General features: G+C 42.3%; 1 protein-coding gene across 7 annotated transcripts; it reads left to right on the forward strand.

Annotated features, from left to right (window-relative positions):
* Positions 1-5,234: 5,234 nt before the first annotated feature.
* Positions 5,235-20,827, forward strand: PEX2 (peroxisomal biogenesis factor 2). 7 transcript variants are annotated; one of them, XM_088844781.1, is made up of 4 exons: positions 5,318-5,452; positions 15,044-15,195; positions 18,390-18,542; positions 19,555-20,827. In XM_088844781.1, the coding sequence occupies exons 3-4, from the start codon at positions 18,540-18,542 to the stop codon at positions 20,476-20,478; spliced, it is 927 nt and encodes a 308-aa protein (XP_088700907.1). In that variant the 5' UTR covers positions 5,318-5,452; positions 15,044-15,195; positions 18,390-18,539; the 3' UTR covers positions 20,479-20,827. The 7 variants fall into 7 exon arrangements, with proteins under 7 accessions (XP_055288058.2, XP_088700907.1, XP_088700911.1 ...); XM_088844783.1 differs by having other exon boundaries at positions 5,330-5,452; positions 14,973-15,195; XM_088844784.1 differs by having other exon boundaries at positions 5,347-5,452; positions 15,048-15,195.
* The last annotated feature ends 1,053 nt before the right edge of the window (positions 20,828-21,880 follow it).

Consider the following 21,880-nt stretch of genomic DNA (forward strand, 5'->3'; position numbering starts at 1 on the left):
ATTGAAGTTAGAAATGGGGGCTGTGTAAATACTGGGCAGCACAGGGTACTTGGAGTTTGAGTCCTGGTGCCTTTCTAAGGAATCTGGATGTTAACCTGGGGCAACTAGAGTCTGGACAAAGTGTCTAAAGTGTACACCTGATTGGAGAAAGTAACATTGCAAGAAAGATGGCAGCTGGGTTGGAGTGGAGAGTAATTAGAGACTGGGGAAGGAGAAAACAGTGTGGTCTTTGAAAAGGAAAAAGATTAACTTTCAGTTTTGATTTCATAAAGTGACTGAATTTTCATAAAGGAAACATTCCTTTTTACAATAAACTGCTGTTTTTAGAAGTTGAATTGTCATCAATAATTATAGCTAGCAATAGCTCATGCAGAGGCACTGTTTTAAGTACATACTTTATGTATAGTGAATCATTTAATGTTACTATGTTACTATGAATGTTACTATAAGTGTTACTGTGAATTCAGTTTATTGTTAATTGAGACCCAGGAAGGTTAGGTAACTTGTCCAGGTCATCAAGTAACTGGTAAAGATAGAATATAAATCCACACATTGTGATACTAGAGCCTGAACTCATAGTCACTGTATCTCTAAAGCATGTTTAGTAAATCGAAACATTCAAAATTATTTCTCCTATGTTGTGGGTCAGAGCCTGCAGAGGCTCTGGAATCAGACAGACCATGCAGATTCAAATCCTTATTCTACCACTTAACAGCTGTGAGAAGCAGGCAAGACACTTTCCTACTCTGTACCTGTTTGCATATCTGTAAGTGGGGACAACAACAGTGTTTGTCTACTGGGGCATTTCTGAGGACTAACAGTAAATGCAGAAAAAGGGTTTAGAATAGTGCCTGGAATATATCAAACATCCAATAAAGTTTGTTGTTGTTTAGTTACTGTCATGTCCAACTCTTTGTGACCCCATAAGTGCAGCACTCCAGGCTTTCCTGTCTTTCACTATCCCCTGGAGTTTGCTCAAACTCATGTCCGTTGAGTTGGTGATGCCATCCCACCATCTCATCCTTTATTGCCCCCTTCTCCTCCTGCCCTCAATCTTTCCAAGCATCAGGGTCTTTTCCAGTGAGTCAGCTTTTGACATCAGATGGCCAAAGTATTAGAGCTTCAGCTTCAGCATCAGTCTACCTGTTATTATAAACATTGTTATTCTATCCCAAAGTACTGAGAGTACTGATAAGAAATTATGGCTATACTGCATGGACCCAATTAAGATCTGTGGTAGGCAGAATGACAAGAATAACAGTTTTCCCTGCTGCTTTTACCCTCACGGATACTCTGTATTTGTACATGTACCTTAATAAATTTTCAAAATATTTCCAGAAAAAAAAAAGAAATTATGGTTATACTGCATGGACCCAATTAAGATCTATGGTAGGCAGAATGCTGCTGCTGCTGCTGCTGCTAAGTCACTTCAGTCGTGTCTGACTCTGTGTGACCCCATAGACGGAAGCCCAACAGGCTCCCCCGTCCCTGGGATCTCCAGGCAAGAACACTGGAGTGGGTTGCCATTTCCTTCTCCAATGTGTGACAGTGAAAAGTGAAAGTGAAGTCGCTCAGTCATGTCCGACCCTTAGCGATCCAACGGACTGCAGCCTACCAGGCTCCTCCATCCATGGGATTTTCTAGGCAATAGTACTGGAGTGGCTTGCCATTGCCTTCTCCGGGTAGGCAGAATAATGACCCCTAAAAATGTCCATGCCTTAATCCCTGGAACCCATGAATATGTCACTTCACTACAGCAAACGGGACTTAAAGGATGTGGTTAAGGTTACAGACCCTGACATGGAGAGATTATCCTGGATTTTCTAGGTGACTCAACCTAACAGGAGGTTTAAAAGACTGAAATTAAAGAAAAGGTAAGAGCAATCAGAAGGATGAGAGGATCTCAACCTACCACAGGTGGCTCTGAAGATAAAGCAGAAGGGCCACAACCCAAGGAATGTGAGTGGCTTCCAGAAGCTGGGAACATCTCTCAGCTAATAACTGGCAAGGAACCAGGGACCTCAATACTACCATAGCAAGCAATTGAATCTGGTCAACAATCTGAATAAACAAAAAGCCCCAATTCTTTCCCAGATGCTCCAGAAAGGAACACAGACCCATGGACACTTTGATTTTAGCCCAGGGAGACCCCAGTTGGACTTGGGACCACAGAACTGTAAGATAATACACTGGTGCTGTTTTGAGCCGCTAACTTTGCAATAATTTGTTACAGCAGCAGTAGTAAACTAACATAAGATTTATGTTTACCTTTTCCCTAAAAGACTCAAATATATTGATTTAAGAACTTTGTAATATGCTAAAATAAATTTAGCTTTTTTAAGTCAGCAATTTTAAACTATGTTAGGGGCATAAATCAATGTCTCTTTTACATTTCTATTATTAAATTCCTTAGAACCTAAAAGTTGCTGAAAGGCTAAAAGAAGGTATCATAAATAAGATGATATTGTAATTTTTTCACCTTTCCTATTTAAAGGTGAATACTCAAATTTAATTTTTTTTTGTTTTTTAAGTTCTGACAACTAACAGATGAATTAAGTATACTTTGATTTTTTTACCAACGTATTTTAAGCCCATATCTAGTCCCTGTAAGACTCCTCATTAATACATGAGCAGTAATATATAAATACTGGGTTGAAGACAATTAATGTGTTGAATTTACCAAGGTAAAGCACTCACTCAAAGACAAAAGACACTATGCCTTGATTATTTCGTACTTTTTCACTGTTTCTGAATTGATACCGGTTAGTCATGAGAGAGTAAGGGCCATGTCTGAGTGTTCACCTTTATAACACTGCCCTGCAATACCAAGAGCCCTCAGCAGGCTTTTGTTAAATAAATGAATGAAAAATAAATGTATTAGAAAAGATTACCTGAAACCTCACTGGAAAACTGAAAAAAGTTCACCATACCTAGAGGTTAAATGATAAAACCCAGAAGCCATCCGAAATATTTTCAGTAGAAATCTTAAACGTTCTATACGTTTTGCCCTCAGAATCAGACTCCTTAAAACATAATTCAAATTTCTTGATAGCTTGGTATCTTTTTATTATCAACTGATATCACGATATTTTCATATGACATACATAAGGCTCCATGAATTAGAACTTGCATTCTGAAAATATCTCCTATGTTAGTCTTTTTTTTTTGGCGGGGGGGGGGCTGTCCTATTTTCTCCTTTTCATAAAAATTAAGTGAAGCACAGATGTAGGCTCAACATGATTACCTTCCTTTACAATTGCTACATGAAAGACTTGGTCTTCTTTAAAGAGCTTTTGGTACCCTCTAGAATAATGGCAAGCCACTCCAGTACTCTTGCCTAGAAAATCCCATGGATGGAGAAGCCTGGTAGGCTGCAGTCCATGGGGTCGCTAAGGATCGGACACAACTGAGCGACTTCACTTTTCACTTTCACACATTGGAGAAGGAAATGGCAACCCACTCCAGTGTTCTTGCCTGGAGAATCCCAGGGATGGGGGAGCCTGTTGGGCTTCCGTCTATGGGGTCACGACTGAAGTGACTTAGCAGCAGCAGAACAGCCCTACCCAACATAAATGTAACAGGAGCCATATATGTAATCTTACATTTTCTGAAACATTCTCATGTTGACATGTAGCGAATGCAACCAATGAGGCAGTTTTCATTCTTTTCTTTTCATACCTTTTACCTTAGAAATACAGTGTGCATTTTACACTTAGAGCAGCCATCAATCCAGCCTACCCACGCTTCAGGTGGCTAGTGGCAACTAGTTGGCCAACTGGAGCTCTGGAGACACCTTCCCTCCTGTACCTAACAGAACTACATATCCTTTCAATTTCGAGCTCCTTTGCTGTTCAGTCGCTACCAGGTGTCTGACTTTTTTGGGTGTCTGACTTTTTTGCGACCTCATAGAGTGTCCATCAGGCTCCTTCTGTCCATGGGATTTCTCAGGCAAGAATACTGGAGTGGATTTCCAGGCCCTCCTCCAGACTATCTTTCCCATCTAGGAACGGAAATTGCATCTCCTGCACTGGCAGGCACATTCTGAGCCATCAGGGAAGCCAATCTCATTTATACTGTTGGTTCCTGTAGTTGGAATTTCATTAATTCGAGAAATCATCACCATCTTCTTTTAGGCCTGATCTTTCTGAGATCTCCTTGATATATGAAAGAGGACAAAATTCCAGGTATAAGTGATGCTAATTGTGTACCTTCAATGTAAAAACAAATTTGAACAATGTTAAGACTTCATTGATAAATGTTCTTTTACTGTTCCATGGGATAATTAACCAAATACTGCTTCTACAGCATGAGCTCTCCAATGTCTGTCAACACATTTATTGCAGGTCTGCGAGCTCCTGGGTTCTGAGAAGGCGCAGCGGGATAGACATGAGCTCAAACGTTTTTAAGACCTACTGAGTGCAGAGAGCTTGTACCACGTGACTACATTCAAACCTTTGAGCAAACAAGCCACACTGATAAGGCCATCCCTTTATTATAGGCAGAGGCGATTGTCAACGCCGGCTGATCAATGTTCAAAAAATACCTTCCCTCGGGCCCTTAGTACTAGAAATCCTTCCTCAGCTCCCCAAGGCTGGGGTACCCTACTGTCCGCGTTTCTAAGGGTCTGGGATGATTCACACCGACCCCGCGGCAGGGGGCTCACGGCCCTGATTAGTGCGAGCGAGAGAGGGTCCAATTCGTACGGTAAGGCCTCCCGGGCCGAGGCTTCGAAGGCCACCTGCCTCCCTGAGCACGCAGAGGCCAACCAGCCATCCGCGCCTCTCGCCACGGCAGCACGCGCCGCAGAAACTGCCCCAGCCCGGCTGCTGCAGCTCCAGCCGGAGGCTCCTATCCCCACCCGGCCATCTCGCAGTGGGCCCTCCAACCTGGCGAGCGAAGAGCCCCCAAGACGCGGAGGCGCCCCGCCGCCACTCGGCGGCACTCGTTCAGAGGCCGGCTGCCGTTGGCCGAAGACAGGGAAAGCCCGGCCCTCCAGAGCCCTGGCTTCCCTGCGGCCCCTTGACCCGGTAGCCTCTCCACGCGCGGCCCCAGGACCCGGGCTGCCGGGTTCGCGACTTTCCTGCCAATCAGATGCGGATTTCCCCCACGGCCAGCAGACCAATCAGCGCGCGGGTGTCCTCCTCGGCCCTTCGGCTCGTCGGCCCTTCGGCTCGTCGGCTCTTCGGCCCTTCGGCTCGTCGGCCCTTCGGCTCGTCCGCGCTTCGGTCCTTCGGCTGGTCGGAGTTCGGCGTTTCGCAGAGCGTTAAAGCGTGGTTCTCGTTGGTTTAGTTCCACGTTTTTTTTTTTCAGGCACTTCCGGGCGCTACGTCACTCCGCAAACCCACGAGTTCCGGAAGCTTGCGGACCGCAGGTTCGGCTTGGAAAAGCCCAAGCTTCCCAGAGATGTTTCAGAAACAGTTACTTGGAGCGAGGCGTTTCGCAGACTCCTAAGGTCAGTGTCGCCCGAGAGAGTCGGAGTGTGGACCTGCGGTCTTGCTTACAACTGGGAGGGCGTGGAATTTCACGATCTTGTAATTGTCGCCCTTAGCTTGTTTCCCTGTTTAATTGGCTTCCTGTCTTCCTGGAAGAGGCAAAGTCTGATTTTGGGAAAGGCAGTGGAGCAAACCGAAACGCCTAAAAATAGTCTTAGGATGGCACTATTAAAAAAAGAAAAAAAAAAAGTACAGCTAGATTTGAGCTTCCTTTGCGTTCTGGGAAGTGATTTTCTAGAACATATTTGGAAATCGTTTCCTGTCACTTGGAGGCGGTGAAATTTAACCCTTTCGAACGGCTTAAGAATTACTGAGGGTCCAAACTTTTCTTAATATCTGATGGTTCGTGTATAGCGCTGTTTAGTACCAAAAAGTTGAATAGGCTTAAGTTTCCAATATTTTTAAAAGCCTATACACTCAAAAGCAGTTTTAATTTTTTGGGGAGAAAGAACTACTAAGAATTTTCTTAGAAAATTGCTTACGATGAGTCAGTTACGTTTAACATTGATACCTGATAAATAGAATATAAAAGTCATTTTTCTTATGAGGCCTTAAAACTCACCGTTTACTTTAGATCCCATTTTCCGAAAATACTACATTTAGTGAAAGGGCTGTTCACAGAATGAGACTAAGTTGTAGACTGTTCACATCTAAGGGTATTGGTATTCTGTGATGTCCCTGGAACACCTTATATCTGAATAGTAGAAGTTACAGGTAGGCTGAGGTTCCGTCCACACCAGTTTACAGTCTGAACGCCTTCCCCTAATGAGTTACCTTTAGTTAAGCCATGGCAGAATAATTTCAGGATGACCGACTCTTTCTTTTTCACCGTATCTTCTCCCTCATCTTGCCCATATTATCCATTTCTTGTATCCAGAAACATTAAAGTTGAATAGTCTTGAGCCAGAAAGAGATTTGGAAGAAAAGCAAGAGTGAAGTTAGGAATTCTTTATTGACAATACCAGTGAAAAAGACCCTCTTATTTTATTTATTTTCCTTAGAAATGGGGGGGGGGGTGGAATAGAAGTAAGAGGACATAGCAAAGAACATGCTAGACTCAATCAAGAGAGTCGAGTCTCTACTCCTGACCAGCTCTACGTCTTGGCCTTATTCTCCTCATTTTTAGAAATTAGGAGGAGCACTCAATCTGTGGTTTTAAAACTGTTCTGTAGAAGAACTGTAGAAATATCCTGGAGTCATGCAGAGGAGAGACAAAGCAAGCTGACCCTCAGCAGTATTTTACAAGAACAACTATTCCTTTTTTCTTCTGCTTGAAAAACAGTAGTCCTGTTAAGGAGATTAAATTTGTATCTTAGACTAGATGATGTATTTCCTACAAGCCTTAAAATTTTGTTTCATATTATTCGTTTGTATTCAACTTGCAATCATTTGTTACAGGTTTTTAAACAATAAAGTGCATATGTACACGGTTAATTCATTACCAAAAGCCACAGACCTGTCCATATTCAACCTTGTTTAATAGGCACAAATTTTAATACTTTGTTTTTGATCACAGTTATTCTTTTTCTCTTTTCCCCCTACTTTTTAATTTTAGCCATAGAATTTTTGCTTATTTTTGAAGCTCATAGCAGTCTTTGCAATAGGGAGGGCAGATATTTTCCATTTTTGGCAGCCGAACCTTAAAGATGTTAGCAGTTTTACCTAACATTATTTTACTAGTAAAGTTCCAAGTCCAAGCCTCACGTTTTCCTTGAAGCATAAAGTAAATTTTTAGTTTCTTTGCCTTTTGCACTCCACGGTGCTCTGGTTCCTGTAGCACAAGACAAAGCAGTCTTTATTCACGGACAGAAGTTCTGCTCTGAGTCACTGGCCTCTCTCTTTCTTCCCTTTATTATCTGAGTTGAACAACCTAGAAGCAAATTGGACATTCTCTTTTCTCTTTGCTGTGAAGTGACAGCATTTTCACACATTCCGTGTTCCTCTTCAGTTCCTTTGGAATGTGGAAGAAACCTCAGGAGAAAAGCCCTGACTGTCCCACTTGCCCCGCATCTGTAATCCTGGCACTAATTTCTGCATGTGGGAGCAGGGAAGAGGGTGTCTAGCACCCTCTGTCCTTCCGTGTGTGTGTATGTTCAGTTACTAAGTTGTGTTCGACTCCCTGCAACCCCATGGGCTGTGGCCCTTCAGGCTCCTCTGTGTGTGTGTGCATTCAGTCTCCTCTGTGGGATTCTCCAGGCAGGAATACTGGAATGGGTTGTTATTTCCTCCTCCAGGGGATCTTCCCAACCCAGGGATCGAACCCATGTCTCCTGCATTGGCAGGTGGATTTTTTACCACTTGAGCCACCAGAGAGGCCTTCCCTTTGTGTCCTCTAAATTTCTCACATCTTTTCTAATCTCTGAAATCAAAATGCCCTTTTCTGGATTGCTTTTTGTCTATTTTCTTTTTTTTTTTTTTTGCAGAGCTCTTCCTTTTTACCTGTTGGTCAATAACAGGAGATAAAATTTCATCCCAGTTATCTTTTTTCCTTTCTTTTTAATTTTTACAACCTAAAAAAGAGGAGCTCTAGAGTAATTCCATTTTGATTTTGCACACCTGTTCCTTTCCAGGGTCAGGTGAGTTGGCATTGCCTTTACTTCCCATATTACATGTGTTCATAATATTTGTTTGCACTTCCTTTTCTCACCCCCATATTCCTTTGGTTCATTTTTGACATTCAATTTCTTGAAATGGTTCTCTGACCACATGGAAAGGCAGGGAAAGCAGATAAGGTGAATTCCAGGCAACGTGGGCAACTTTACCAGCTTCCTTGAATTTCTTTCTCCCATCTACAGTTCTGAGAGCTTGACTGGCAGTCTGGTCTTCAGAATTATCTTGAGAGAAAAAATTTTGAGTTCTGTGATATTGAATTTGATCCAAGCTTAGCAAATATCCATACTGACTTCCTTTTGTATGTGCCACCATTTTTCTAGCATTTACTAAATCACCAGCCTGACCTTAAGCACGTTATCGGACACCTCTTAATTTTTGACTTCTTAAAGTGGACATAACATTGACTGTGTCATGAAACTGTAAAGAAAACATCTAGTGCCTTCTTCATAGTATGTATCCCATGGGACTTCCTCCTCTTCCATTGCTGATGCCTCTGTTCCCCTGTGGCTGTTTTCATATTCTCTCGTGTTCCATAAAATATGCAATTAAACCTGTGTTCCAATAATCTTGAAGTCATTAAGAATTTTCTTCTTAGGCAGTTAGATCCTAAAATATTTTTCCAGATTTATAGAGTACTTGAAGGTCTACTAGTCGCTCTCTAAGTTTCACATGTCTTTTGTTTTTTCATCCTTGGATTGCAGTTTTTGCTGAAGTTCATACCGGCACTCTTCATCAGTTCGTACTTATTCTCTTAAACAGCCCCATCTGCATGTCCTGCAGTGCCATCCTAAGGTGTTTATGTTCATCTATTGGATCTGCCATCACTTTGTCCGTAGAGGAGGCTGGTGCAGAGCATGGCCCACCATTTCTCCTTGTGTTATTTCACACAAGTCATCTCTCTGTGCTTCAGACCTTGTTTTAAAATAAAATACCAAAATAACCTTTTTCATAATATTGTAAGGATTAAATAATTTAATATTTGATTTTTTTGCAAAGGGCACTTAGCTGTAGTGGTCGCTTATTAGCACTCCATATTCAGGAAGTAAGTAGCATAGGTTTACTGCAGTTGTAAACTCGCAAATCGTTTGGGTTTGTCTTCCATCAGGCTTCACTGTTTTTTTCCTCTGAGGACTGAGTCTGTCTCATGGGTGCTACTGTTGTGATTTCTCTACTTTCTCTAGCCTTTTCCTTACTCATATTTGACATTAACCCTTAACTACAGTTGGAAATGACTGTGCTTTTATTTTTTCTCTTCTCTTCCAGGGTTTTCTAAAATAATTCCCACAATGATTCTGGAGAGATAGACTTTTTATAGGACTTTTTTAACTGCTGAAGAGTATAGTATGGTAAAATGACTTGTCCAGAGTCGCACAGCCTGTTGGTTAGCCTGGGCTAGAATACAGAACTAACTGGAACCAGCTTAAGGCTCCTGCCCCGTGCTCACTCAGACATCTGCTGTTTATTTCCGCAGTGTGCTTTCTCCATCAGAGATTCAGAATTATCCGTTTTCTGAGAGAAAAGATGAGTGCCATGCTTAAAATGTATTTGTGAAGCAAGGCCAAGGTAATGGGAGATTCCATCCCAGGTTTAAAAAAAAAAGTTTGTGTTACCTTTAGATACTTGAGTAAATACATCGTAAGTGAAATAGGTAAGGTGCTCAATTGTGTAAGACTGATTATAGTGGTGAAGATTTTAGTTTTTGAGTTGAATTCCCAATTCTCTCCAAATAGAAAGAATAACTTATCGTTGTTCATGTGTTCGAAAAATATGTGCTATTTGGAAGTTTATCCTTCAGATATATTGTAGAGACATTCTGTTACATACCCACTGTTGCTGCTAAGTCACTTCAGTCATGTCTGACTCTGTGCGACCCCATAGCCGGCAGCCCACCAGGCTCCCCCGTCCCTGGGATTCTCCAAGAAAAATTCCGTTCGCATTTTGATGAGGATTGCATTTTAAGTTACGAGTAATTCAGTGTTCATAAGGGAATTTTTAAATTCCGCATGTCTTGTCTGTATCCAGATGAGCACTGCTGCTGGTGCTAAGTTGCTTAAGTCATGTCCAACTCTATGCGACCCCATAGACGGCAGCCCACCAGGCTCTCCCGTCCCTGGGATTCTCCAGAGTGGGTTGCCATTTCCTTCTCCAATGCATGAAAGTGAAAAGTGAAAGTGAAGTTGCTTAGTCATGTCCGACTCGTAGCGACCCCATGGACTGCAGCCCACCAGGCTCCTCTGCTCATGGGATTCTCCAGGCAAGAGTACCAGAGTGGGGTGCCATTGCCTTCTCCGCCAGATGATCACAGTTGGGCTTTATATCATCAGATACCTATAAGCTATCGGGACTTCGTTTATATTTGATGAATGAGATGAATGAAACAGCAGTGACATGTCACTTAGCAAGGATGTGGCAGAAGTGGGATTTGAACTTACAGTTGTTGATTTCTATACCTGTTCATAGTGCCAGAGGTCATAAGGGTCTAATGGGCCCCAGCCATAGCTTTTTCCCTCTTTTGCTCATGTTTGCAGTGCATTCTGGGAATCAACATCCTGTTAAAATCTCTTTTTGATGCATGTCCCATTTATTAGTATTGATTTCAATACAATGGACAGTAAATCTATCTGACTGCACAAAGGAAATAAAATAGTAGGGTAGAGGTTCAAAGCTTAAGATCTAGGTTGTAGAACTTTATTCATATGACCTCCTAATGTGAAATGCCAGTTAAGATTAAAAAAGAAAAAACTAAAATGCAGAAATGGTCTCACCCATTTTTATCACCAGAACCCTTAAGACAGTGTGGCAGCAAACATTGTCATACTGAAAATCAGTTGATGATTGTGGGCCTGGAAAAGAATAGCCTGGCAAAGAGCATATGGATGGATTTGAAACCTTAGTGATTGCTTGGGAATCACATGTTTCTGCTGACAAAGTTTGCAAAGATTATAAATTTAAATGTAGAATTTTTGTCGGCAGTATGCATTGACAAACATGCCTAATGGTAATACATCTAGTACTGAGCATCTTGAAACAGGTCAATAATAATGTGTTTATTGATAGCAGTAATGCTGGAGATGTTACTTGGTATTATAGCTAAAAATCCATGTTATGCCCTTAATCATAATTACATTAATATTGACAGGCCCTTGACAATACCCACATTATTATTGATAGATTTCTGTCAATAACATGTTTTTAAATAAAATATATTCATTCATAATTTGTACGATACTCAATAAAAGCACTGAAAGACATCCTGAGAAATTCTTCCCACTGTAGTGAGATAAAAAGTCCTTCGTTTTGGAATGCAATATAGATGACAAAGTTTTATTTGGGGAATGAAAAGCTTAAAAGGAACGCATGAGTTATTTAAGGGATAAGGTTATATATCGCCGCTCTCAGTAAACGAATTTTCAGTTGTTTTTTCCCTGTGAAAGAAAAGCAGTGTGACATGTCTAGTGATAAAATGTCAGCAGGAGACCTTTTTAATAGTTTTATAGTGCTCGATCATTTTGTCTTAAACATATTTATGTGACAAGTTAATCACACTAACCCTTGTAGATGCTATACTTTTTATCTGGTCTTGATTTTGCCTTAAGCATCTTCTTCATGTGTCCTAAACATAGTAGTATCCTTCACAACGTGAATTTACTTAGTGCCAATTGTACTTTTAATTGTTTTTATAAGTCTCTTTGCATGGCCATAAATGTTTTCCCCGGGTTAGCTTTTCAGAATCTTAGTATAGTTTGGGAAATGGGGGATGGAGAGGGAGAGGTTGATAGGATTGTGGAGTAAAAGAAGGAGATCTCATTTCAGAGCAGGAAAAAGCATCGCCAGATTTTGTCCTTCTGGAAAATCAATTTGAATTAAATCTGATGGTATTTGTTTCAATTAAAAACAATCCCACCTTTAAAAAAAATTTTAGTTTGTATTTTTTTAAACCAATTAAATTTGAGCTGCTTTTGTGAAACTATATACCAAACTACAAGAACCAATAATAATACAACTTTTAATATTTAAATTTTTGAAAGTAGTAGACGTACCAGTAGTAGGCCTTGGATAGCAATAAGTGTAGCAGAGTCAGGAAAGCACTGGTTTCCAGAAGAGTTAGGGATTTTTGATTCAAAAACGTGAGGATGCTGTAATCTTTCTTATTTTCATAGTTGTCAGTGAAGCAGATCAACTTACTAAGACTTGTTCAGAAAGTTATTAATCAACACCTCAGTTAAGGTCCTTGAAAGGTCGCAGGAGTCGTATGACTCAGGAGTCCCCAGCCCCCAGGCCACCAACTGGTACCAGTCTGTGGCCTGTTAGGAACCCAGCCGCACAGCAAGAGGTGAGCAGAGGGGAGAACAGTGAAGCTTCATCTGCCGCTGCTTCTCATCCTTCCCCATCACTTGCATTACCACCTGAACCATCCCCACTCCCATCTGTGGAAAAACTCTTCTACATAACTGTTGCTTTGTGCCAGAAAGGTTGGGGGCCAGCTGCTGGAACTGGTCCTTCAGAATTGCAGTTTTCCTTTTCTTGAACTCTGCAATCAGGTTAATCTTTTAAAATTTATATCCTGTTAAGTTCCTTCTGTTCAGTGATTACTCATGGCTACAAAACCAATGCAATTTCCTTAAAACAGTCTTTTTTGCAGGGGGTTAACTCTTCAGCCAGTCTCCTGCCAAGCCATTCTGCTCTAGTCACAGCAGACAACTTCTTTCTTTACTTCCGAACAAGTGCAACCACATTAGTGGGGATTCATAAGGACGCAGCTCCCGTTGAAACCCATCTCCCCATGTTTCCCAGGTGGACTGTGCCTGGGGTCAGGGCCTGCATATTTCTGCAGTTTGTACAGTATTAAATCCAAGTTTTCTCTTTTCTGCCCCAGGGAGTTTTGTGATCCTTCATAGTGTTTTCGTATTTTGAGATGCATTCTTTTCTTGAGAGATCAGGGGCTCGTCTTGATTATTGTAACATCCTATTTCTTTAGAAATGCCTTACTAAAAGGAAGTTAACTAAGAGTTAACTATTTGGGTCGAACCCCTGAAATGTAGGAGAATGCCTGGCGATTTGTGGGCACTCAATAAATATTGAGTAGTGATTTGTCAGAGATTTAGAATTCACCAAAACACAAATTTCTTCCTTTAGAATGAGAATAACTTTATGGGATCTAAAGGCACTTATGGCATTTTTTTCTGTGTCCTACACCTACTTCAGCCAAATATTATTGTCCGCAGTGGAGGGAAGAAGTTCCATAATCAGGTGAATTAAACTTGTAGTTACTTCAATCTCTTCAGTTTCTTCTACTCCTATATTCCCTTCTCTAAAGCCAATATCCTAGAATAACTGTACCTGCTAGAAAGAGGAGGGGAAAGGAGGAGGAACCGAACGGAGCGTGTTGATGGTAAACCAAGGTTGGATGCTTGTCTCGGACTGCCTGTACCAGGCCCTGTTCGGTGAAGCACCCTCGAGTTAGATGCTGTTACGTGCATTCCGGAGAGGTTTCTTTACTTCTGGATAAACAGGCACAGCCATGTAGATGTAAGTGAGAGCAGGATGTTCCATGTGGATGGTCACGCTGGATCCCCCCATCCTCTCAGGATTCCCACCCCAGCATCTCCGCTGATATGATGCATGAGTTCCACTCAACCATGTTTCTGCCCCTTCCCATCTGACCCCCACACATGTCCACATCACGGTGACATAATGTTCACTGTGTAACTGCCACAGTTTATATATTAATGGTGTAGTCAGTATCTCCTGGAGGGATGGGGGTGGGAATCCTTTTACCTCAGGTTGATTGAGGCATTAGATGAGTGATAATGAAGATTTCAGTCTTTTGAAATGAGATTTCACAAAATCAGCCGAGTTTTTGGCAAAATCAGCCGAGTTTTTTTTCTTCTAAAGCTCATCCCTAGTGAAAGTAGCAATAATGTAATAGTAGTACTGCCTGCCCATTTCCAAACCACTTACACAGCTTTGTCTTCTTTAATCTCAGCAACATCTTGAGGTAGCCCTTCATTTCCAACTCTTAGAAGAATCTACTGCTAATGATTTTTTTTAAGATGACTTAGCAGCCAAGACGGAGAAGGCAATGGCAAGCCACTCCAGTACTCTTGTCTAGAAAATCCCATGGATGGAGGAGCCTGGTAGGCTTCAGTCTGTGGGGTCGCTAAGGGTCGGACATGACTGAGGGATTTCACTTTCACTTTTCGCTTTCACACATCGGAGAAGGAAATGGCAACCCACTCCAGTGTTCTTGCCTGGAGAATCCCAGAGACGGGGGAGCCTGGTGGGCTTCCGTCTGTGGGGTCGCACAGAGTTGGACACGACTGAAGTGACTTAGCAGCAGCAGCAGCCAAGAGACCAAGCTGGGCCTTGAGCCCGAGTCTATCTGATTTTAAACCTGGTCTTTCTACGCTGTCCCAGTCGCCTGAACAGGGTGACAGAGCAATAGGAAGGCTATGCTCCTACTTTAACACACTGTGATGCGTAATAGACAATGCCTATTCTATGTTTACAATGAAAAGAAGTCACAAAAATGACTAAAACGTTGGATACTGAAACCTAAAACAAACAAAAAAAAGAAATTATTCATCTGGAAGAACAGTTTAATAATAGTCTTTTGCTCTAGTAAATAGTCTTCTGTAGAGAGGAGATCGGGCCCAGCTGTTCTTAATCTACACTGAAGCCAGGCCTGGGGTGAAGAAGAGGAAAGAAAAAAAACAGTTAAACTGTAACAGAAGGTATAAGAAAGAATTTTCTGATGATAAGGATTGTTAAATACTGGATTGGTTAAAGAGTGTGTTAAGTCTTCTTTCCTGGCAGCCATTAAAAATTCCTGTCTTTACTAACTGTACTTAAGTATGATTCCTCCAGAAATGAGGGATTTGAGATCAATGATTCCTCTCAGAAGCCAGTCTCTCTGACCAGTTTCTTCTGCATACAAGTAAGGAACCTGAGAAGAGAGAGCTGCCCTCAGACTCCAGTTTATCAGCGGTGTTCAATCTGAACATCAGTTCACTACCAGACTACTCACTCCACCACGGATGAGTTCAGCAGACCTTGACTGAGCAACTACTACAGCTGGCCCAGCTTTGCAGTAAGTTCTGTAAAGATTACCAAGAACTGATTGTGACTCTAATATCTGAAGATATATAAGTTGGCACAACTGGTCCTCTTAACACATGCCGTAAATTTCATCTGCTACTCAGCTGAAACGAAGAAGGAAATGGCAGCCCACTCCAATATTCTTGCCTGTAAAATTCCACAGAAGAGCCTGATGGGAGTCCATGGGCTTGCAAAGAGTCGAACAGTACTGAGAAACTGAACACACAACTGAAAAAAATTACCAATCTATCCGGTTCAGTACTGGGGGCAGGGATGGGGTGACGGGAGAAGGCTGAAGTACTGGAGTCGATGTCCAGTACAGCCTGAGCTTTTCAAGAGTACTTTGACAAATAAGAGAACTTCCTTTACCTTGTTGACCACAGGATACAAAACCTGGGAAACATGCCGAGTTGTCCAGACTGTCACAGTAGAGGAGTTGTATAGACCATATTTTCACCTAGAGTGATTATAGAGATTTGCATGAGGAAAAGTGAGTTAGGTATCAGTCTCTGTGGATAGCAGGTACCTTGAGAAGCAGCTGTGAGGCAGTTTCCCTTTACTAGTTTACGGTTAAGTTAGGGAAAGGTGTATTCAGACGACTGGAGTGAGGACTCAAGCACATGGCACAGACAGTTGCTGTCATAGTTAACAATGGTGACAGTGGGAATTGGAGAGAGAATTGTGAAGCAGAATGTTGAAATAGGGTTGCAGTGTACTTGAGGGTGGCAGGAGGAGATAGTAGAGAAGGTAAGTGTCCCGGGCAGGTGAGAAAAGGCATAGAGGCAGGACCAAAAGAGAGTCAGTTAAAATTTCTTTGGTTTTCCCTGGTAATCCAGTGGTTAAAACGTTGCCGTCCTCCAGCCCAGGGAGTGCAGTTCCATTCCTGGTCAGGAAGCTAAGATCCCACAGGCCTCTCAGGCTAAAAAAAAAAAAAAACAAACACAAAAAACAGAAGCAATAATGTAACGAACTCAATAAAGACTTTAAAAAATTGTCCACATCAAAAAAATCTTTTAAAAGTAAAATAAAGACTCTTCAGTGAATAACTGGTTATATGGTTAAAAAGAAGGACACAGAATTGGGCTAGATTAGATCTAAGAAGTTTGTACTTTATCCTGGGGTCAGTGAGGTAAGAGGTAAATAATAAATAATTTTATAGATTTTGGTTTGCCTATGAGGTTTTCTAAGTAATGTTTTAGTTTTGTTTTGTTTTAATTACATTTCTTAAATACATCAGGGTCTCTTTCACTGAGTTGGCTCTCAGCATCAGGTGGCCAAAGTACTGGAGCTTCAGCTTCAGCATCAGGCCTTCCGATGAATATTCTGGGTTGATTTCCTTTAGAATTGACTGGTTTGATATCCTTGCTGTTCAGGGGACTCTCAAGAGTCTTCTCCAGCACCGCAGTTCGAAAGTGTCAGTTCTTTGGTGCTCAGCCTTTATTGTGATCCAGCTCTCACATCTGTACATGACTACTGGTAAAAACATAGCTTTGACTATATGGACTTTTATTACATAAATGACATGTTTAAAGAAGATTTTAAATTGCATAAAATGTGAGAAAAATAATCACTAATGATTTTTTTGCATATTGACAGTCTTTTTCTGTTGAGATAGTTCTGAAATTTTATGCAGTGTCTTTGAGAATCTTGCAATACCATGTAATTCTGCTGCTGCCCAACTTGTCCATCGATTTGCCTGCTTCCTTGTGCAGACCCAGGTTGGAGTCTTTATATGCATCCCAAGCACTTGCAGAGCTAGCATACATTGATGCTCATAGGCTTTGTGAAATCTATGCGTGGTCTCGGTCTCACAAGGACTGCATAGTAGCAGAAAGAGAAAACTGAATCAGGGTGAGATCTGTAAGAGCCTCTGCAGATCTATGGCCGATAACCAAGCAAAAAAGGTAGGACTGGCATGCAGCATGGAGCTGTGTGGGTGATAGATATGCCCACAAAATCATGAATTTTGCCTAGAAATGGACTAGCCCAGTAATTTGCAACATAACCAGGGAACTTACTAGAAATGCAAATTATTGGTGCCCATTCCAGAGGACATCAGAAACTCTGGAACTGAGGGGCACAGTCTAACAAGTCCTGCATGTGATGGTGATTAATGCTCAGGTGTGAAGGCCACTAGACTACAAGCACGGAGAGACAACAGGACTGATACACAGACCCCATCAGAGAAAGCTTTGAAAGGTCAAAGGTTGGTGATGGCAGAGATCGTGACCCATGAAATGCTACAGTGATTGGAAAAGGAAACCAGGGGAATAAGATTATATTGTACAAAGAAAGTTGGATGTGCTGTGAACGGGCAGGACCTACCTACCTTTAGACGACTGTTTTCCTGATCTTAGCATTTAAATAGATCAGGTAGATTTAAAATAGATCAGTCCCATCAGAGGGGCTCACACAAAATCTCCTCCCCAAATCTCTCTCCCATATATCCTCAAAATTTCTACTGAGCTTTTCCACTTAGCTGTCTCATAGGGCCTCACCTCTGTAAAACTGCCCAGATTTATTATCTTTCCCTTCAAACCTATATCTCTGCATGTGTTTCCTATTTCAGAGAATTGGACTACCATCCACTCCATTACTCAAGTCAGTTATTCTTGGCTTACTTCTCACTGAGTCGTGTCCATCCTTCCACCTCGTAGCTTTCAAAGGTACCTATTTTTCTCCATCCCCACTGATACCCTTCTAATTTAGACCATGATTAGTTTCTCACTAAATCATGTTAACAATCATCTTAATTGGTCTCTCTGCCTCCAGTCTTTCAGCCTCTAATCCATTCTCCATGTGGCCAGAACACGCTGTTTAAAATACAGAGTTGATCAGTTCTTTCCTTAGAGCTATGCAGTGTCTCCCCATTACCTTCTTGATAAAATACAGCCTCCTCAAAGTTGGCTGTTAGCATCAGTCTTTCACTTCCCTTTCCAGCCTGATCTTTTGTCCTGGCTCCTCCCATCCTTAGCACCCACTGTTCCCTCTGTAGGAGTGCTTTTCTTACCTATCTTTACCCTCGTGACACTGCCGATCCTTCAGGTGGCTACCTTCAGAAGATCTTGCCTCTTCCATGAAGGCTTCTTGGACCTTCTGAGGTCTAGTTGTAAACACGATGTTCTTAAGTTCCCCTTGCACGTCACCTTTCACATCTTGTAATTGCCTATTTATTATTTTCTGCAGTACACTCTTGCTTCATCCCTCTTCCCAGTCACTTGATTATGATCTCCGCAAGAGTTGGGACTGTGCTCTCCTGTTTTATCACGGGCTTCTGACACATTCATTGGGAAAAAGCCAGTGAGCAACAAACATGTGGCGATCAGCAGTCGAGATATGGTAACTCAAAATCGTTTGAAAGGTTATTGGGTGGGAATTTGTATTTTCTACCACTCACCCACTCCAGACTTTCATCCTGTTTCTTGTTTCACTCATCTCAAATTTGTGGGAAGCATTCTCTATACCATGCACTGGTCTATTTGCTAAGAATCAACTGTAAAAAGACTCAGTCTTTACTATAGGGTTTATCCTCCAATGGAGGAAATAGACCATTGAAAAGTAGTTTATTTACAGTAGGGACATAAAATCATGAAAGAGGAAGGACAGAGAGCTAAAGAAACAGCCAGAGGCAACTAAATTAGAAGTGGTCCCTAAGCTAGTACCTAAAAACTTAGTTGTTTAGTCACTGAGTCACATCCACCTCTTTTGCAACCCCATGGACTATAGCCCACAAGACTCCTCTGTCTATGGGGTTTCCAGGCAGTGTGAGTTTTCCAGGTAGAGAATGGGTGCAGATTGTTCCAGGTGAAGGGAACAGACAACAAATGTCCAGTAGTGAACAAGAGAGGGGAGCACTTTATAACTAGAGGAAGCATGAGGAAAGCAGCCTTCGGGGTCCGCGTGGGGAGGCTTGTTTTCTCAGAGTATTGCAGTGTGGGACAGGTACTGAAGGAGGCAAAGGGGAAGACAAACATGAGCTCTCCGGGGGGAGCTCAGAGCAGCCAGAAAGAGGAAAGGCTGGGAGGGGATACAGAGTCACAAATAGATTAAACAAGGGGAACTTTGTCCTGACCCGTTACTTTCCCTGCAGCTCTTGGCTAGTGTGAGGCAAGGATTTCACAGAATGCCTGTCTCCTCTGTCCACTGTCACTTGTGTGTCACAGTTTTCCAGCTCTCAGTTGGGAAGACAGTACAAGATTGCGACTGTTCAGTGAGGTTTTCTTTGTGTGTGTGGGGTTGGGGGGAGTTAAGTTTTGGGCAAAATGAGGATTGCAGCCGGGAGACAGCATTTTAGATAGCTCTGAGAAACTGCTCTGTCAGTGATGGTTTCTATTTGTACTTCTTCCTAGAGACGTTTAGAGAAGGCATGGCTTCCAGAGATGAGAATGCAGAGCGGACAAACAGAGTGCTAAGAATCAGCCAGTTGGATGCACTTGAACTAAACAAGGCCCTGGAGCAGCTCGTTTGGTCCCAGTTTACTCAGTGCTTTCATGGATTTAAGCCAGGGCTGTTAGCCCGCTTTGAACCAGAGGTGAAAGCATTCTTGTGGCTTTTCTTGTGGAGATTCACCATCTACTCTAAAAATGCCACAGTGGGGCAGTCAATGTTGAATATTCAGTACCAGAACGATCTTTCCCCAAACCAGCCACCGAGCAGAAATCAGAAGCTCTGGTATGCTGTCTGTACAATTGGTGGCAAGTGGTTAGAAGAACGATGCTACGATTTGTTTCGGAACCGTCACATCGCATCCTTCAGGAAAGCCAAGCAGTGCGTGAATCTGGTGGTTGGACTTCTGAAGTTAGGCGGGCTGATTAATTTCTTGATCTTCCTCCAAAGGGGCAAGTTTGCAACTTTGACCGAACGTCTACTGGGCATCCATTCTGTCTTTCACAAGCCCCAAAGTGTCCGAGAAGTGGGCTTTGAGTATATGAATAGGGAGCTCCTCTGGCACGGCTTTGCTGAGTTTCTGATTTTTCTCCTCCCCCTTGTCAATGTCCAGAAGTTGAGAGCCAAGCTCTCTTCGTGGACTGTCCCGCTGACTGGAGCCCCAGGCAGTAACAGCACACTGGCAACCAGTGGCAGACAGTGTTCTTTGTGTGGGGAGTGGCCCACCATGCCTCACACCATTGGCTGCGAGCATGTCTTTTGTTACTACTGCGTGAAGAGTAGCTTCTTATTTGACGTGTCCTTCACTTGTCCTAAGTGTGGCACAGAAGTCCATAGCCTGCAACCCTTGAAATCAGGCATTGAGATGGCAGAAGTGAGTGTCCCTTAGAAACTCAAGTTGTTTCCTCCGAGAAGAACTGTATTTTGTCTAAATCCTTAGCATGACTTATCCTGAGTGTACTACTTAGATAGGTTTTATGAGGACACGTGCTTTCTCAGCCTCTGCCTTCTGTTCCTTCCCAGGCACAACTGCATTCTACTCGCACTGGAAACCACATGATATGTGATATAAATGGTAACATGCTATTTTTTTTTAAATCATTGTGTTTTAATTTTTAACGTCAAGAATAATGGGTAGTTTTGTTTTGTTTTTTTTTTAACAAATGACCATTGAGAATGCTCCTTCATTCTGCCACTTCCTGGAAAGAAGTGAGACTAAAAATAAAAGATTATGGAGACTTTGGGCTGATTGTGCATTTATTTTCAGAAATGACACCAGAAAATTATACAATAACAAGAGTAAGACCTGTTGTTTGAAACTTTCAGACCCAATGTCCCGAATGTAATTGTAAGCTTTTCTCTGCAGCCAGCTTTTAAGGGGTTCTGTCTGCTTCATTCTCAGAGCTAATGACAGCCACCAAAGGCTCAAGACTTCTGTCCTACCAGCTTCCTGATCCCACTGGCCAAAGAACTTCTTGCCTAATAGTCTGGCAAAGTCCAGGAGCCCACAGTCATTGGTCAGCCTGAAATTGTGTGCACATTCCTAAATCATGATGGAGAAATACTGTTCCCAATCCCTCAGCTGTGGATGATGCACCCTTGCAAACACCCCATGGACCAAATACAGGACGGGAGCAGTTGACCACAGGTGCTAGTTAGGAGCATGGTGGCCGCTGGGCAGGGGAGAAGCGATAGGTCTTGAACAGTCTCCATTTGCCCTCTGTCCTGGAGGTCTGCACCAGCCTTATTTTACCAGTGATCTAGTCTGACAGGTACGTTAGTAAGCAACTGAATGGTCATCTTCAATTGCCCATTTGAAAGGTTGAAACAAGGTGAACAAGGTTTTCTTCTACCAGCAACTTTGTTACAGTGTTATTTTGATAGTTTCTGAGCAGGTGCCCACGTTGTCATAATTTTAACATGAAAAAACACATGCTGACAGTTGTCAGTATTACGGATGGGGGCGGATACTTTCTACCGACCCTCATGGCGCTTAGTACAAAATATATATTTTTAAATTTAATATCTGCCACCCCCACTAAGTGATAACCCCCCATGAGGTCAGAGACTATAGCTCTTCTGCCCATCGCTGGATAGCGAGACCCTGCCGCTTGTTCTGGGGTACCAAGACAGACATCTTGTAGCCAGTGGCAAAACCTATCACAGATTGGGTTCTGTGGTGGGAAAGGGTTTGAAGTTCAAGATACTCATTAGGGAATCCATGCCCGTGAAAGGAAATGGTGAAGAAGCAGGAATAAGCTGAAGGAACCTTGTCCAACCCAGAGGAGAGC

This window comes from Moschus berezovskii, chromosome 16 (assembly GCF_049115385.1).
Source record: "Moschus berezovskii isolate FMDL1 chromosome 16, NW_MosBer_1.0, whole genome shotgun sequence".
In the NCBI taxonomy this organism is placed as follows: Eukaryota; Metazoa; Chordata; class Mammalia; order Artiodactyla; family Moschidae; genus Moschus; species Moschus berezovskii.